The 19,412-nt window shown below is 40.8% G+C and overlaps 1 protein-coding gene across 1 annotated transcript; it reads left to right on the forward strand.

Moving 5' to 3' along the window:
* Window positions 1-7,973: 7,973 nt before the first annotated feature.
* On the forward strand, window positions 7,974-19,075 carry PYROXD1 (pyridine nucleotide-disulphide oxidoreductase domain 1). Its single transcript, XM_057369511.1, has 12 exons — window positions 7,974-8,057; window positions 9,578-9,658; window positions 11,059-11,178; window positions 12,356-12,484; window positions 13,320-13,393; window positions 14,029-14,189; window positions 14,836-14,930; window positions 15,765-15,894; window positions 16,730-16,842; window positions 17,989-18,111; window positions 18,352-18,489; window positions 18,827-19,075. The coding sequence occupies exons 1-12, from the start codon at window positions 7,974-7,976 to the stop codon at window positions 19,073-19,075; spliced, it is 1,497 nt and encodes a 498-aa protein (XP_057225494.1).
* The last annotated feature ends 337 nt before the right edge of the window (window positions 19,076-19,412 follow it).

A 19,412-nucleotide genomic window follows, 5' to 3' on the forward strand; every position in this document is an offset into this window, starting at 1 on the left:
CCTGACCCCTCATCCTGCTGGAATGGAGACCTCAGGGAATTATTGGTTTGAGCTGTATGTGTGGGTAAGAAAGGATTCTAGTAATGAGAAATACAGGAAATTGAAGAATTGGAAGAGATACATATAGATTCTGTGGAATCTGAGTATGATGTAAATGGTATGGAATAAGGGGTGGAGATTGTATTGGGTCTGAGTGAGGTAAAGCACCTTCSAGTGCTGTGCTTTGCATGAGYGGCTGRAYRGGAGCTGATAACAGAGCAGTGTTTTGGCTATTGCCAAGCAGCRCTGTCCCTCTGACATTCCTTCCCCCTCAAAGGGATGGGAGTGGGTAAGATCCTGGGAGGGGACAGGACTAGGCCAGCTGACCCAAAACAACCAAARGGATATTCCATACCATATGACAAGAGAGAAGGAAGGGGGGGCATTCATGAGTTTTCMATGTTTGCCTTCCGGAGCAACCACTACGCGTGCTGAAGCCCTGCTTCCCRGGAAGGGCCCAAACAACGCTGCTAATAGGAAGTAGAGATTGATTTCTTTCTTTTTTCCCTTTAGCTTTTTGCGTGCACAAGTCTTTACTTATATTTTGTATCTTTGCTGTAATAAAACTACTTTATCTCACCCTGCTGGCTGTTCACCATCTTACTTCCCCTGTCCCAGAGGGAAAGGGAGTGATAGGGAGACCTAATGGGTACTGGCATCCAGTCAGGGTCTACCCACAACAGGGGGAAGGTGTCAGACATCAGCACCTTATTCTCTCACAGTACAACCTTCCATACTTTTTCTCCACATCACATGAATAATATGAGCTCTTTTTCCTTTTCCAATTGGTCACAAATGTCTGTTCCTTTTTACAAAATGTCAACACACAGTTCACATTCCATGGCCTTCTCTCTTTCTCGAAGTTGTTTATCTCTAAGACTTGAGGCCACAGCAAGAGGCAGTCTCTTACTAGCTTCCACAATTCCCCCTTGTATTGGGTCTGACCGAGGTAACCTCAAGACCTTCCAGTGCTGTGCTTTGCGTGAGTGGCTGTTATTCAACCACAAATGCCATGTTTGCCATCTTCTGCAGAGTYCTTGGCAGACAAGATAGCAAACACGGTACAAGCATCTCTTGTGTAGTTTCCATCAATTCCTGAATGTGTCTCCGAGTTAACTTTGATTTATCTTTTAAAACTATCCAGCACATACCATGAAAATCTTCACAGTCATGACATTAAGATAACAAAAAATTAATAGTTGCAAGGCTTCATGAAGTAGTGTGGCAAACACTATATCAGTGGTCAGTGCAAAAATAAACTAACRGCTATGTGTTCTCTTCTGCCATAAATGCATGTCCTCACGATCATCTACTGATAACGTGTTCAGTGCCCTCTGCAATCTATGATTTTCGGTTTGCACTGATGTTTTGATAATGGCCCTTGATGGCCCTTATCTTTTGTGTTACCCCCCAGTCTGTTGAGATGTTAGGCTCATCCGGCCTCACCTGGTGGAACAATGCCCAGCAAAGAAACTTCAGCACCCTTCCCCAGGGCAAAGGCAAACAAAATCTTTGACTAAAGTTACATAAAATTTTTTAAACTGGTATATTTTCCAACAAGCCTAGATAGAACTGTTCATATTACTTGTAGTCAGTTTTTGTTGGCTGTATGATGCTACGTTGTGGTGAAATATAGAGTAGAGACTAGACAAGGTAAAAGTCTTGTCAAGATGCCAAAAGGTTTTTGCTTTTCATATATTTTTCATATATTTGTAGCTCTGTAGACTATTATTGTACAATTATATAGTTTCTTCAGCTAACTCAAGTACTCATTAGACAAACACATTCCTGGAATACTGTTCTAATCTTGTTTCTTCAGTGAACTAAGGCCATTCCACTTTCCCAGGTATTTAGATGAATGACTGGGGCTAGAAGCAAGATGGGGAGGCTTCAGTAGGGAGCTGAACCAAGAGAGGGAAATTACTTCATTAACTGTACTTCTAATTTAACATTCTCGTAATTCTAATTGGACATTCTTGTAATTATGCTAATTTGCTGAACTTATAAAAGTGTTGAAGCCCTATATCACATGTGCATTTCACCATAAGTGCACCTTATGGAGGATCTTCAATAAACGGTCACCACTTTTTATCATTTTAATCTTGTTTGGCTTGTAATTTTAGGGCTGAGAAATCATCTCCATCACTATTATATCTACCCCAAACTAATGCCTTAATAAAAACACAGGGGTCTTGCTTTGAATTCACTGGACTCAGGGAATGCAAGGTCACCTTGGGTAATAATGCCTTAGGATTTTAGCTTCTATATTTTTCTTGTGTCTGTCATCCTTTCATTCTTTAATGTATAACTCCAGACTCCATACACAGTGCTAAGCTAAATGTTTTCCCATTTTAGACAAAAGAATTCCTCTCTAGGCCCRAAATTCAAGGACACCTCACTGTCTAAGGCCCCAAGATATGGAAACAACAGTGAAATGTGGGTGAAAATTTGGAGTAAATGACTTAATTACCTGAAGCTGTAATTGGATGATTAACGCCCGATATGCAAATGGACAAAACTTATAAAGTATGAAAAACCCATGACTGAGTGTCCATTTCAGATGTAGCCCCTGGGTGGGCTGTGACTGCCCTACATGTACTTGAAGGCTCTTCAATAAATAGAACTGCTTTTAATTCTCTTAATTCTGTCTAGTCTCTGTTTTAGGAAAGCCCAATAAGGCATCAGTTCCTGGTGACCCAGGTGGGACAGAGAGGCCTCCTGAGAATCCTCTGGACCAAGTAAAACCCAGTACACCCCCCTGCCCCCAGTTGGCACTTTTGGGGGCAGTGGCTACAGTCCAGGCAGTGTCAGAGTCCAAGAACCCAACACAGAGGCATGTAAGTAAGCGAATAAAAGCAGTGTTTGAGGTTAGCACCTGGGTTTGGTGTGAAGAGATCTCTTATCGTTCGTTTGGTGTGTGGAAGAAGGAGACATCCTTCTGCCACTGCAGTGCAAAGTTTTGGCTTGAGGCCAGCGGTGGCATGGTGAGTTAAGCCACACCCTGATAGTTTGGAGTTTGTTTGAATCCTGTATGTTCCTTGTTCTTTCTCTCTCCCTTCCATTTAGTGTGTGTCTCTAGGTCACTTTGTTTCATTTCTGTGATTTTTTTTTTCTATTTGTAAGTGTAGACATGGGGTGTGGCTCCTCACGTGAAAATACGCCTCTGTCCTGGGGTGACTGTAATAATTGTGTATTCCCTATTGACTGCTCTAATGCCCGGAAAAGGGTCCTGTAGCTGTAACCTGGGTCCAGGGGCAGGGGCGGGAGCCAAGGAGCTCCAGAGGGAGTTTTTTTCCTTTGTTCAAGGACTCTCCCAGTTTCCAGTGTGCAGAGAAGTTACCCTGCTCACATTCTTGCTAGCTAGCTTGATTGTTAGCTGCTGCGGTGAGAAGCTTTTCCCTGGGACTTCTTCTTCTGCCCTTCTTCTTCTTGGACTCTTCAGCTTGCTTCTGCGTCTGAAAAATGAGATGATTCCTGGAAGGACAATCAGCAGGAACACTGCATGAAGCYGCCGGAGTGACTCCGTCCCGGCCCCCAACCACCATACTCCCCAAAGAAAGAAGGGACTCTAAAAGTCCACCAGCTGTCTTCCCAGATTCAATACCTAATATTCCTTTTTACCTTTTCCCGTGCTTTGTGGGCATTTTGTTTGCTTTGTTAAACAACCAGGGAGTTTTTTTCACTTTCCTTTAAGGGAATTATTTCTGGGCCTGGGTGGGGGACGAGCTGCTGCAACTTGGAAGCATTTACCTCCCAATTTGTCTCAAACCAAGACCAATAATTTGGTGCATTGGCCAGGAAAGTGAAAAAAACACCCAGTGATAATTACATTTTGGCTTTGTATCGGAGTGAAGCAGCAATGTGGTTTGAGGCACTACTGTCTCTCTGGTCTTTAGGCCTGTTTGAATATCCACAGGTGGTGCCTGCTCTGTCCTTGGCATGTACCTTTTATAAAGCAGGGTTAAAATTCAGACTTGCTATACTGATGGGTTTAGTGATAATAATTTATAGAAAGTTAACAGAGCTGCTGAGAGTTGTTCAAAAGGACTACCGTCTGTGGCTTCTCCACTCTAATTGCCATCCTAGTTTCAGTAGCCTGTTTTGGGGTTTTGTTTGCAATATTACTCAGCCTGCTAGAGGGGAAGCAGAGGATGAAGCTTCCCAGCTTTTCATCTCCTTCTTCTCCTTTAAATCTGGTACACCACCTTTGGCTAATGTTAAAGAGACCATGTTCCTGGTGTTTTATCAGGTAGTGTTTTTCTATATAGTTTTCAGCTTGTCTAGAATGAGGGYTGAGATGTCCAGAAGGACTAAGCAGACACCTGACCCAGATGTGAAAAATCCTGTGTGGTGTGGGGAATGGGAGGATATGGGCCAACTCTTGAAAAAAAATTTTGGTGATCCAATCACCTGGGATTTTTCCCCTGAACACATTGAGAAACCAGCTGAGCTAGTGAAGTATCTGAAAGAGAAGTGCAATGGCAACCCTAATGCAGTGGGTTGGGCCCTGGCATACGCTTATCGCACACTGGTAGATACCGCAGGGCAGGAAAACAAATCAGCGGACATTCCRGTCACTCAGGCTGCAGCCAAACCAGACGGGGAGCCTAMGCCAATGGCACGTGCTCCTATCACGAGAAATAYGAAATGCAAAACCAAAACCAATCCYCCAGCAGATGATGATGCARTWGCTTCAAAGCCAGCTGACTCAGAATCAGAAACCATTATTGAGTCCATGCCCATGAGGGATATTCACAGCCTAAGAAAGGATTAYGTTCGACRACMTGATGAGTCTATAATTAGTTGGTTGGTCCGTCTTTGGGAYGCTGCAGCTGATACCATAATTCTGGATGGTACCGAGGTGAGGCATTTGGGACCCCTGTCACATGATCCAGCTATCGACCAAGGGGTGATGAGTGGGGCTGGCCCTCTCAGTCTCTGGAGGCGGCTCTTGAGAAGTGTGTGGGGAAGATACCTGTGGCCAGAYGACCTCTATATGCAGCAAACCCTGTGGAACACCATAGAACAAGGGATTCAATGCTTGAGAGAAATGGCRGTGGTAGAGATCCTCTTCTCAGAGGACCCAAGAATCCCAGCACGGCTTATGAATCCAGATGAGGTAGAATGTACACCAGTGATGTGGAGAAAACTCATACAGCTTGGGCCACTAGAATATGATTCTGCTTTAGAAATGATGAAGCGGGACGATGGGCATGAGACTGTGCGTGATATGGCAAGAAAGCTCCGAGAATACGCAGATGCCATGCATGGCCCAATGCATGCAAGAATCTCAGCTGTGGAAACATGTCCACAGAATATAGAAGATAAGATAGAGGAGAATCATGAGAAACTCAGTAAGGAGATTAAAGAGGGCCTTTCCCAAATCTCGGCAGTACAGATGACAGGTTCTGTTACCGGATGCAGACGTTTCCCAGCTAGGGGGAGCAGGTTCACCCCCCGAAGTGAGCTGTGGTATTTCCTGTGTGATAGTGGAGAAGACATGAGGAGGTGGGATGGACAACCCACCGCTGTTCTGGCGCGACGAGTGCGTGAATTGAAGGAGGGCAAGACTCCACTAGGAGGGAAGCAGTTCCAGTTGACATGTCCAATCCCCTTGTAGGAGCCTCTAACATTTATGCCTGCCAGGACTAGAGAGGCCCTGCCTCTAGCCAGGTAGASGCCAGGGAAAACCATGTCTTTTGGGCTGTGTGGGTTCATTGGCCTGGCACAGCAAAACCACAGGAATACGAGGCTTTGGTCGACACTGGTGCGCAGTGCACACTAATTCCATCGCGACATGTGGGGACAGAATCTGTTTCTATTGATGATGTGACAGAAGGATCACAAGACCCGCCTCTGGTGGAAGCTGAGGGGAGCCTGACTGGAAAGGAGTGGAGGAAACATCCTATTGTGACCGGTCCAGGGACCCCATGCATCCTGGGAATAGACTTCCTCCAAAGTGGGTATTTCAAAGACTCAATGGGATTCAAGTGGGCCCTTGGAATAGCTGCTGTAGAGACAGAGGGCATCAAGCAGTTGAACACCTTGCCTGGACTATCAGAGAAACCATCTACAGCAGGACTTCTGAAGGGGAAAGAACAAAGAGTATCAATTGCACCTCGATCATGCTCCGCTGGCTGTACCAGACAAATTGAGATAGTGTGATTCCCATCCACATGGCACATTTGTACAACTTTGTGTAAGATACATCAAGAAATCCTCCCAACAGGCATCCCTAGGGGCTTGTTAGTAGAGTCTTTTAGGCAAAACCCTCCCAGGTGTGGCCTGGGCCCTGGCCAAGCCTTGGCCCTGGCTGGTCGGAAAGTATGCCATCAGAACCAGGTGTTTTCTGTACAAAAAAGGCAAACAAGTCATTTGGACTTGTCAATTTGGGCCTAAAAAAGCTGGACCCCATTTTTGCAACCAGACACCTCACCTGGAGATGGAGGCACCACACAGGATTTTCCCAATTGCTGGGAAGGGTTCTCAACTATTAATTTCATTAACTCCTATTMAAGCATGTTTTATACCAACTTCTGTGGACATGCATATTGAATAAAGGTTATATATACATATAAAACATGTATCTAGGTATAAATAAAAAATACAGACATGCTTTTACATTCCTACATATATATGTTTTGCTCTCTCTATGTATATATAGTCAAGCATGGAGGACACAGGGTATGTCAAATACCAGTAACCTCAGAGGAGCTGATCCAATGGGATCAAYGCCTTATTAAGAGGAAACGTGTATGCACAGCTTCCCTCTCACACTTCCCCTAACTGGCCAGCGGTGTTATTACAGGTTGTAAATTATTTGAATAGTAAAGCACACTTCCAAGGCTTTACCTTTATCCCTACTGACAGACTGTAATCAACAAATTTAACTTTCCACTTACGGTTCTCATCCTTTTCTCCCCCACATTTCCTGCCCTTTTTCACCTCATGTTTCCCACTTGTCTCCCTTTTCCCACCCTTTTTCCTCTCACCTTCCCCGCCTTTTCCACTTTGCATTTCCTGCCCTTTTCCCTCTTCTTCCTTTTCACCTCACATTTCCTACCCTTTTTCTCTCTTTCCCCCCTTTCCCCCTCTATTTAAATACTTCAGTTGTTAGAAAAAGGGGGAATTCCCCTCAATTCAAACCCTTAAAACTGAGGGAAAGCAGGGATTCCCTTGACACTTAAACCTTAAAATGATGAAAACAGGGAATTTGCCCTCAACTCAAACCCACAAAATGGCATCATAAAGGTTTTTCCTTTCCTTTAAACCAGAAAATAACAATTCCTCATCAACTCATACCCCTAAATCATGGAAAAGACAAGTTTTCCTTCAATTGATACCCTACCATCCCAGGTGAAGGGGGATCCCAGGTGAAGGGGGATCCCCTCTAATTTAAACAGAGCCAACAATGGAAAAAGTTTTCCCCCTCAAACCGAAGGGGGATCCCCTCCATTTAAACACAGACAGTAACGGAAAAATAGCTTTTCCCCTCAAACCCCTTTTTTTTCTGGGGTCACTGGGATGTGCTAGGGATGGGACTGAAGGCATTGGGAAAGGACTGGGAAGATGAAATAAAGAAAAAAATATCTTCCTAGCATCTCCACGCACTGCCCCACCTGCTCAGGCGTAAAGAYGGATTTTGATCCCAGTCTTTTGTACACAGACGAACGCCAGAAACCACACCCACGTTACATAAACACGAAACACGCGGAAAGAACCCGTACAGAAGGGATGGCYCCTCCTCAGCCCGGCCCTGCGTGAGGAGAGGAAGTTTGGGTGCTGCCGCTCGCCGTACGGAGCTGCCGGCAGGGCCGCGTCCGGGAGCAGTGTCTGTGGGGCCGTGCCGTGCCGGGCAGGGCGGGGCGATGGCGGGGGCTGTGCCCGGGCCGGGCGGGGCGATGGCGGGGGCTGTGCCTGGGCGTAGCGGGGCGATGGCGGCGGCTGGCGGCAGCGCGGCGCGGAGCCGGTTCGCGGTGGTGGGCGGCGGCATCGCGGGGGTCACCTGCGCCGAGAAGGTGAGAGGGGCGGCGCGCGCGTGCGCACGGGGCTCTCCCTCCCCCGTTCCCGTTCCCGCCCTGCCCGCGCGCGGGAATTGTCGCCTGTCGCCAATGTCCCCAGGGATCCGAGAGGCTCTCCCACCCCGTGGCGGAACCGCAGCCCTTCGGGGCCCTTGGTGCTCGTGTGCGGCTGCCTGCACCGGCAGTGAGCCGGTGGAACCGGGCTGCGCTGCTGGCGGGACCGCCCCGCTGCCTGCGGCTGCTTAGAGGTGTAAACCCCCTTAGGGTCAGCTTGTGCACGATCATGAAAACAGATCTACACACTGATTACATAAATACTCTGTGTTACACCCGCCTAATCCCCACCTTCCCCATTTCTTAAAAAGTTTGTCTCGCTTGAAAAAACAAAAGCCAAACGCAGCCGTAGGATAGCAGTGCTGCAATATAATGATATTTATCTGTCTAGAAATACGTGTTAAGAGGTTCAAACCTGATAAGGTTATTTTGAAGTAATTTATGAACGATTCATAAAGGGAGAGGCACAACTTCTTAACTGTAGAAAGTTGGCATTGTGCGCTGGTCCAGAGGGCATGGACTTAAGGATTCCTGCAGGAATTATTCCTCTTACCCAGAAAGGACTGTGCTGCAGCTGCTGTGCCTTCAGGATGCTGTGATGYACTCCTTTTTATTAATACTGCTCAGTTTTTACCTGATCCAGTTTTTAGGGCTGYATACCTCATCCAGCTCTCTGTGAGCTCAAACCCTAAAAGTAAATTAATCTATTTCTTGGTCTCAAGGTTTTTGATGGTTTACTCCATGGTTTACTGCATGGTAAATGGAGTTAACTTTGTACCTGTAGAATGAAATGATGTGGGTCGTAGTTTGGTGAGGAGTATTKTATCTGTTAGAAATGCAGAGCAGTATAAAGACTGTGTTTTGGATGCATGTTTTCTGTGGTGATGTCAAGGTCCCTCTGGATGGCATCTCTTCCCTTCAGCAGCACCACTTGTCTTGTTCTACCTGTCACCCTTCTGAGCAATGCACATTTAAAATGGGAATTACTCCCTTTGGCTTGGGGCTTTAAAAGTCTTRCATTTCTTAAAAGCACCCTGAAGATGATAATCCATTTATCAGCTAACTAAACAGGGTTTAAAATATCCAACAGAAATCAGCATTTCCTCTGTGAAAATAAAACCTGTAAACAATTAGTTACTGCTGTGCAGTAAAAAAAATGTGTTTTCAGAAATCACATGATCATAGTCTGATCCATCATATGGCCTTTGGAACATTGTGACAATAAAGTAGTCCTTTACACTATGGCTGCAGTTCTTGAAGGTATATTTATGTGTGAATGAATTAAAATATTGGGTCTCCATATTCTCATCGGTCATTATCCTTCTGCTATCCTGAAGTAGTGTTTATTCAACAAGATTCCACAAGATTAAAGTAATGTATTAACACATACTGCTTTTCACCAGTAGCTTTATTGTATTAAAGTCTGATGATGACTCTCATCATGGTTTCTGTTTCTTTACAAGCTGGCTGCAGAATTCCCATCCGAAGAAATTTTTTTAATGACAGCTTCTCCAGTTATAAAAGCTGTAACTAATTTCAAGCAGGTAAGAGAGACTTAATTTATCTTACAGTAAGACATCTTCAAAGYTTATATGTACAGACAATTTTGAATCCAATTGTGAAAATGCTCATGAATTTGAGCTTGTTTTCATATTAGTGATTGCAGTGGTGTTAGTAGGATTGATTAGCTATTTTATAGTGGTGTTAGTAAGATGATGATTTGTTTCATAATGATCCATTATTAGTAATTGATGAACATATTCACACCATTCAAGCATTCACCAAAGGCTAAACCGGGTACTTACATGGTTGAAGTGTGTTCTGAGTTACTGAATCTTTATTTCATTGCTTCATTAGTGAGTGCTCTCTTTTAAGCACTGAAATGGTATTGGTAGTCTTGCTTATGTTTAATTTGGAGCAGAAACAGCCTCCTGACAAGTAGCAAAAGAAGGGATGGTCTTTTGGGATATTGCTATGAACTTTTATCTTCTCCAGCAGCTGGTGATTCAGTGATATCTTTCCTCCTGGTTTGAAAAAGAAAATCAAATCCATGCATGGATTCAGATTTATGGCTGGTAGGGTTATTAAGCTGAGTCTGAGAGCTCTCTGTGAGATTGTTGGAGTAACACCCAACTAAAGAATGCTTTCTAGAAGTGCTGACAGCAGTGCTGTGAGTATCCAGTATATACATTTGCACAGTGCAGAGATGCAAGGTCGGTAATTCACATCAGCAGAAATTTATGTGTATGAAGAATAAGGGAATAGCTAAACACTACTTGAAGGCAGCAGCATCCAAGTTTTTTCACATGAGCATCTTAATTTCTCTCTGAATTGCAAGCATGATGTGGCTTCCAGKTCCTAGCTGTGATCTAAATTCTGAATAGTCATTAAAGTAGCAGTCCTGGAGGTTTCCATCTAGCCACTCTCTTTTGGTAAAAACTCAAAATTGGTGTCACTTGAATGCTTTTCAACTTCTGGTTTGCCTCTTTAGGGTTTTTATTTTGTTTGTATGTTTTCTGTTTGGTGTTGTCCATTTCCCTCTAGGTCTCCTAAATATCAGATAGTGGCTCTGATATTATCAAAGTTACAACAAACAGAAAACCAGGATTTTAACACTACATCTGATAAGTTAAAAAGCAGTGTTAACAACTCTGACAATAGTATTTATGGWATAAAACATTGTAGCAGTTAGAGCAACTGTCAGGGTTCTCCATTTTTGTTTAATTTCTATTTTAGGATATAAATTTCTCTGTAGTACTTTGACTCTTTAACCAGGAACAGGCATGAAAAGATTCTGTACTGAAAAAGGAACTTTTAGCAGTCACATGATAACACATTTTCAATATGGGCTTTATGCTGTGACTTTTTTACTGGACATGAACACAGCACCTTCTGTCACATGCTTTAGGATCCATATTTTTAAATACCTCCTTTTCTCCTATAGGTCTCCAAAACRCTTGAGGAATTTGATGTTGAAGAGCAACCAAGCTCCCTATTAGAAAAACGATATCCCAATATTAGAGTTATACAATCTGGAGTAAAACAGTTGAAGAGTGATGAACATGTAAGCTAATGTTTTCTTTTTTATTTGTTTTTTCAAGTTTTATATATAAAAATAATTTAAGAAGTAAATTATTTAAATTATATATATCTTTTATATAAATAATATCAAATAAGTTGAATGTTTAGGGTGAGAAATTTTGTTCAAGAACATTCTGATTATTGAAGTGTTAAGTTACCAAAATTACAAGAAAATACTCCTCACTCTAATTTAATTTACTGCTTAACACTGTTTTTCAAGTAGAAATAGATACAGGGGACAAAATAAATCTTGAAATAACTAACACTTCCACATTTTCTTCCTTCTTTTTAGCAGGAAATACAATGCAAGTATGAGCAATGAACAGCATGTACACACCCTTGTTAGCTCTGTGTCAACMTGTTATTTTTCACTTGAGCATGTATGAGAAACTCACATTCATATCCAAAACTGGTTTTGCTCACTTTTAAGTTATAGAGATGCAATTTCAGGTAGATTCTGCCAATATTCAGAATTCAATGGTTTTCTTATATATATTTCTTCTATATTACTAGGATGATGTTTTAGTTTAGGTCTTGGTGGACACAAATAATTCAAGTATGTGGATTTGGAAGCTCTTTTGCCCAAAACCACTTTAAACTATGCAGCTTCTAGTTTGTAGAACAACAAATAATGTTATAAAATATTGAAATGTAAGGTCTTCTTTCTCAGAATGATGTAGCTTGTTTAGTTCYTCTACTTTTTCTTAGCAAAGAAYAAATTTGCAGTCTTTCTAAACTGTCGTATCCTATGCCTGAGTAACACAGATCTACTGCTGTTGAAATGTTTTGAATGAGATTCTCAATTGCCCATGTATAGTGGTGCATAGTTCTGTTTCTGAGGCCAGAGGGACATTTATCACATAGAAAACAGTTCTTTTGGCACAGCCAGTGAGTGCAAAGTGCCACCAAGTGGTAAACTTGATCTTGCTTGCAGTGCACTGTGTGCTCTTCCCATTTTATTGCTCATATACTGGTTGTGAATGTGATGGGAATAAATGACAGTGACAGTGTGAAGGCTTGTTCCTGAAGCAGCCCCTTACAGCTTTTAATATCTGCATATTACTATGACATTAAGGAAAGAGAAARCTGATGTTCTTTTAGATGTCTTGATTCAGATGAATTCTCTTAGATGAACTGACTTTTCTCTTCTTTGTTAACAGAAAATTTACACTGAAGATGGGAAGGAGTACATATATGAAAAGCTTTGCCTATGTGCTGGAGCCAAACCAAAATTAATTGTTGAAGGAAACCCGTATGTATTAGGAATCCGAGATACTGACAGTGCCCAGGTAAATCTGTTTTGGACTTAAAAATGCGTAATTATTCCTGCATCTGGTGCAAAATACCAAAATTATTGTGGAGTGAAATGGAGAAACAAAATAATGTTTGTTATTATATAATCTTAAATAGGAACATTTTCAATAGCAGAAAAACAGCCTTATAATGGCACTAAGTAAGTTAATTAGCCATTACATTTGTTAAGTTTACAGATAGCTCMTACACAGTATTTCCAACATGATAATATGGAATAAACTATATTCTTTCACCCTCCAGGCAGRATTCAATTTGAAAATATAAACAGGAAGTAGACACCAATAGAAAATTCCCTGGGAAGGTGTTCTGGCACATGGTACAAAGAACTGCTTCTTACAGTGGAAAGCTACTGAAGGAATGACTTTTTATTCTCTTCTAGTTCTACTGTAGCTTCTCATTCTRCAGAAAAGAGTTAGTTATAGTCAAAGATGTGGAAAAGTTTTCATCTGAGAAATGACTTAATAACTAAAAATTAAGCTTGGAACCAAAGGTGAAATGTCAGTGCTACAGGTCTTAAGAATTAGAGGAGGCAGGGTGAGAGTGAGCACTGCTTCTCCGTAACATGGAATTTCATCAAATGAAGTTGGAGCTTGAGGATAAAAAAAGGAGTTACRTTTTTAAATAGTCTGAAGTGAAACTGAAATTGGTGTTTGCTACAAGAACAGTTTCTGTTATAGATCTCAGTCCAACTATATATGTATCAGTAGTCTGAGAAAATCAAAGACTAAGAGTAAGAAAATAATGAAAAGGGTAYAGTTGACTGGGTGAGGGAATATGATCTAACTGACATTTTTTGCTGTCTTAATACAGGCTTTTCAGAAGAATTTGGCTCAAGCTGAGAGAATTGTAGTGGTAGGAAATGGTGGGATTGCCCTTGAATTAGTGTAAGTAAACAACTAAGATTTTCAAAGGTAGATACTCAAATAAAATCTTTAACAATGTGATGTTAAATGTACTGTACATGAGTTTGGGAGGAACTTGACTTAAAATATGGTAGCTCTTAAAGCATTTARTAGCAAAATTGATTACAATTACTTTTTTGCATTATAGTGGTTCTTACTGACACATAAAATTATGAAAGCASCAAAAGAAGTTTTGACACATAGATATCAAGAATATACAGTTGGTTCCACATAGTGCAAAAAGATCTAAATGCCTGTTTTAGCAGTGTGAGTTTGTCAGAAATGCACTTCTTTTTCATTCATGAGCATTTCCTGCTCATTATGGGGAGCAGGAAATACTTATTGTTACTATTACAAATTTGATCTGCACCTGCCACCCAGCCCCAGTTAAAGTCAAGGTTGTGTTGGTGAGAAAGTGTGACTTGTCAWCTTGAAGAGGTATTTTTTAATGACTTCTATATGTAAATATTTAGAAGTGGATTTGATAGGTTGGAAAGTCTTGGATTGCTTTAGTTCTGGGTTCTGGAAGGAAACCTGACACACTTCTGCTTGCGTTGTTAATAGTCAGATCAAGTTCAGGCAGCCTGTCACTTTATCMCTTGTTTAAATGTCCACAGGTATGAAATTCAAGGCTGTGAAGTAATCTGGGCTATCAAAGACAAAGCCATTGGGAACACTTTCTTTGATGCAGGAGCAGCTGAATTTCTCATTCCAAAGCTGACTGCTAAAAGCCAAGAGACTCCAATCGAGTGTAAAAGAACCAAGTACACAGTGGAAGGTATGGAGGTTTAGTTTCCTGACACTGCAGCAGCAGCATTTCATATTAAAGRTAGTCTTAAAATCAGTTAATTTAGCAGATTGGAATAAGGCTCACTTTTACAATTAATGACATTTCCTTCTTCAAAAACTGAAAGTAAAAAAGCAATATAAAAACCCATACCAAAATTATGCGGACCACAACAGAAAATAATAGTTACTTGCAAACTGTGCTTACCTTTGTGCCAAATTTACACTAATTCCCTATATTCCTTCTGCTGAAGAATTAGTTCTGTTTTCTGTAATGTATTGTTGTGAATTATGTCGGCATTACATAGAAAGGAGCTGTCGCATAGTGAGATACTGGAGAAACAGATGAAACCTCACAAAACATTACTACAGATAGGACACTGCACTCAGAAACAACTAAAGAAAGATTGACTAGGACTAATGTGAACAAACATCACACAGACATATATGTGACCAAAACTATAACAAAAAGAAGAGCATGGTTCTAGACATATGGCAGGAAAAATAAGAATATTACACACTTTCACGTTCCCTTTTGGCAGCCAGATGGTATTTTTCTATTGAGAATTCCTGTTCTGAATTCTATGGACAAGGAAGGGGGCACACTAAATCTGATATACTTCATCTGTTTGCTTCAGGAAGTGAGGAAAGATCCACAGCAGCACCTGACAGACTGGGCAGTGCCTTAGGCCCTGACTGGCAYGAGGGCTTACACCTTAAAGGGACTAAAGAGGTATGGGTATAAGCTTGCTTCCAGATTTGTTTGAATGTTGTGGGCATGAAAATTGTGAATGTTCGTGTTTGCAATAAAACAAAAATCCTCACAATTTTTTTTTTTCATTTATGAATTCCTTAGCTGTTAGATGTTTGCTTCTGTTTTGCATTTAAAAAATGACCTGTCAAGAGTGACCAGTCATAGATTGTACAGAAATGGCTTTACAGTACCAGCTAAAGAATGTTTAGGATATGTTAGCAATTTAATTAGTGGTGGTTTGGCTGTTGAAGGCTGTGGAACTGTRTTTGTGTAGTGGAGAATGAAACAAGGCCCAAATTCACAAAACAATTTAGAGAAACAGGTAACTTTCTAGCATCTGGCTTGAGCACAGGATATGGTTGAAATGTGGGTAGATTGTAAAAAAATACTTTTTTATTTACAGTGTTTAGAACATAAACTAATTATTGTTATCAGAATTTATGATAGAAAGACAAAGGATTTGAAATCCTGAAAGACTAAAGATGAGTTTACTTTATTCTGCTCTGACAAGTTTTGAACTCTCTTTCTGTAAGCTCAGGGGAACTTGATTATATTTTCTGGCATGTCAGAAAAATCTAAATTGTTAAAAAATTTCAAGGAACATCAGATACCTGCTGAAAAAGCAGGTAAATTACCATTGGCTATGGTTAGATCTGTGCCAGAGGAAAAGTGTGGCAATTCAGTYAATGRACTGAGATAAACGCTGGGGGGTTTYCCAGTTTAGTAATACCAATTTAGGTGAAGATAGACTTGCTATTAACTATCTTGTGATAGGTAATCATTATGCTTGTAACTTTGTCAATCTTTCTTTAGTTTTCTCATAAAGTACATATTGAAATACTGTGTGAAGTAAGGAAAATACACTTACAGCAAGAATTTATCCAACTGCAGCGGACTTCCTTGACTTTTCCTAAAGGAGAGAAAAATGTAGAACCAGATGAGGGTGAGTGCCAGTGCTGATAAAACGGTGGAGATAAATCTGTGCTGGARCGTGTTTGATCTTGTTTGCTGTTTTAAAGCAAATACTGATTTGAAAAATAAATCCTTTATCTCTATAAATTGAGGTCTAGCAAATTATAGTAATTAAATTATGGGCTACAATTAAGTTACAAAATATTATTATGTGTCAGACTCCTTTTTCCAAAGTAACTGCAATCCTCTATGCAGAATATTCCATCGTTACCACAGTCCAATCAAGTAATATTTTAATAGTGGAGTTAGAAGAAAGAAACATCAACATTTTGTGTCAAAGCTGAAGTAAACCTTTAAAGTAGAGGAGAATATCCCTTTATAATGGATAATTATGCCTGTACATTCCACCTAATTAAAATTACTATTTAAAATTCTRTTACAGTAATCAGTTACTTCCAGCRTAAGTGCTTTTGAGGTACTTCCTGTGCATCTGGAAATTTATACATAAAAGAATATTTGGCAATTGCATACTTGAGAGAACATCCCACAGGACACAGTATTTCCTCCTTACAAATGAGGGCTTTGATTAAGGAAAATTCCAAAGAAAGTTATTAGTAAAACTTGGAGCTAAGAACCAAAATAATTTTTTTTTCTCTTGTTCTGAGTGACATTAAGAAATGTTACAGGTGACCCTTGATAATATTTTCTTCTTTTTTTTTTTTTGAATTTTCAGTTTTCTCTACCTATTCAGTTACCTAAAAGGTTTGGGTTTTCTTTCTTTGTGTATCATATCTTATAATAAGACATAATTAATAAAATAACTTCTGTTGGTTACATTCTCAGGGCAAAATTTTCCCCTTTTTCAGTGCTGTGGCCTGTATATGTGGAATTAACTAATGGAAAAATTTATGGATGCAATTTCATTGTCAGTGCAACYGGAGTTGTACCAAATATTGGACCATTTCTTCATGGCAATAATGTAAGTATGCTCATTTTTTTCTGGAGCTTTTTAAGTAAGGTGAAAGAAACTTTTTCAGAAACTTTTTCTGTTCTGACATGAAATATGGTTCGCTAAAGATTTAAATATTGTGCAGCATCACAAAGTAAGGCAGGTACATTTATACTGAAACATCCAACACAGTAAAAATGTATTCGATTTGTGGTCTTGGTTTATTATGTTGTTCCCCAGGTGTATATACACAGTATATATACAGCATAAACTGTTGAATTAAGCCTATACAAAGAGAGAAAAGCATCTGTATAATTGGCTAATGTGGCAAAAATGTAATTTTTGTGTTAATTCGGCACCATATTCTTACCGTATAAATCTTGGCCTTTTTTTCTGGGAAGGCAGCAGTTATTGCCAATATTTTTCATCTGGGACACTGAGCTGTCAGGGTGCTCATGTTCGTTGAGGGAAGTCACCCTGAATCAGCACCCAAACGTGGACGGTGATTCCAGAGTTCGTAACTGCTGTGTGTATTTCCAGGCCTTAAGGTTATTCTGTCTCTGTGTTCAGTGTCTGCTCAGCAACAACTAAAACATCCTTGGGTTATTAATGCTGTTTTCATCACAAATCCAACCAATAGCCCCATACAAGCTACTACTAAGGAAATTATCCCAGACAAAACCAGGACGTTGGGSTATTTGGTGTTGCCATCTGATTGGAAGTAGAAGGCTGTGTTCTGTGTAAAGCTGAAAAAAATGTGGAAAACATAGACCTGATGTCAAGCCATGAGATATTTCCAGGCCTATGCTACAAGCTTAGATCAGGAATTAAGTTTTTGCAATGGTATTTTTCTGCCTTGGCATAAATACATAATGAATTCTTATGACTGAGTGTCCTTGTAACACAAARTGTGATTTGAAATTTGGCAAGCCCAGTTACTTCCCTGCCTAGGTATCAGTAATAGTCCTACAAAACCTGTGCTGYGATCTAGAAATAATAACAATTATAATAATGATGATGATGATGATGCTTCCTTCCATGGAAGCTTCCCTGCCACTCATTCAATAGTCTCATGTTAAGTAATAAAGTGACAGATGATTGCTTAAGGTGGAGAAARTTGCATGACTTGGTTAAAATGATTCCATTTCTCCTCACTGACGCGTGCAAACCCTTCAGTTTGCTGTGGGTGAGGACGGAGGACTGAAGGTAGACAAGCACATGCACACGTCCCTGCCAGATGTGTACGCAGCTGGAGACATCTGCACGGCAGCGTGGGAGCCGAGCCCTGTGTGGCACCAGGTAYGTCCTTGGATGAGTGTGAGCCACAGGGAACTCTGAGCACCAGTGCACAAACCAAGGTTAAGCAGGTGGATAATCCTGGGGGTGTTGGTGACAGAGTTTGATGGAGGTGGTTGGAAACCGTGCTGGCCAGCCCTTCTGAGTATTAAAAACACAGAGTATGCACTGARGAGTGCAGTGAGTGTGGTCATGGCACAGTGACAGTCTTCTGACTTAAATCTTTCCAATTTCCTCTTTCAGATGAGGCTGTGGACCCAAGCTCGGCAGATGGGATGGTATGCAGCAAAGTGCATGGYAGCAGATGCTTTAGGGGAATCTATTGATATGGACTTCAGCTTTGAACTATTTGCTCACGTTACAAAATTTTTCAATTACAAGGTAAATACAGTCTGATAGTCATAAATCACTGAGTAACACATAATGCTTGCTTATATTCACTGACACTAAGCAATTGCTCTAATATTCACAAAACAGATTTTTTATATAGTTATTAATCTTAGCTTAGATTTTCTCCATTCATACTTAYGTGTATCATATTTCAAGGGGAAGATTTTTTGAGTCGATTGCAAGGCAGTGGTGGGGGAGGAGGGACCTTAGGGACAAATAYTTCCCTGTTTGCATCACTTTTGAGGCCTGGAACTGTTAGCAGCAGAAATACTAAAAGGCACTGCAATGTTCTTGTAAGAGCTTTTTCTTTTCCCTTTTCCTTTGCTAGGTGGTGGTTTTGGGGAAGTACAATGCTCAGGGCTTGGGCTCAGACCATGAGCTGATGCTGAGATGTACCAAGGGACACGAGTATGTGAAGGTGGTGATGCAGAATGGCCGAATGATGGGAGCTGTGCTGATTGGAGAAACAGACTTAGAAGAAACCTTTGAAAATTTAATCTTAAATCAAATGGATCTTTCAGCCTATGGTGAAGATCTCCTAAATCCAGATATTGATATAGAAGATTATTTTGATTGACTAATAYCCATTTTCATTTTGTATCAAGCTTTGGTACCAAGTAATACATCTTACAAAACTGTTTTCTCAGGATCACCAGAAATGAAGGATAAATGCAATTCTCTGTTAAGATCTTGTSTTGATCTTGCCAAAATACTGACTGGTGCTGCCACAAGTATCAGTTAGTGGTGCAACAATCTCTCTTAAGCTGGTTCCTATGACCAGAGAACAGTTTTAGGGCACAGGGTGCTCAGAGCTCTTAGTACYTGGAATGTGGGTTGCAAATATATGGCCTTACACCCTTTTTACTTTTTCCCCACCATAAGTTAACTTCTGAAATAAATGTATTGTCTACTCA

This window comes from Malurus melanocephalus, unplaced genomic scaffold, assembly GCF_030028575.1.
Source record: "Malurus melanocephalus ecotype Western Australia unplaced genomic scaffold, MMel_1.1 scaffold_112, whole genome shotgun sequence".
Classification (NCBI taxonomy): Eukaryota; Metazoa; Chordata; class Aves; order Passeriformes; family Maluridae; genus Malurus; species Malurus melanocephalus.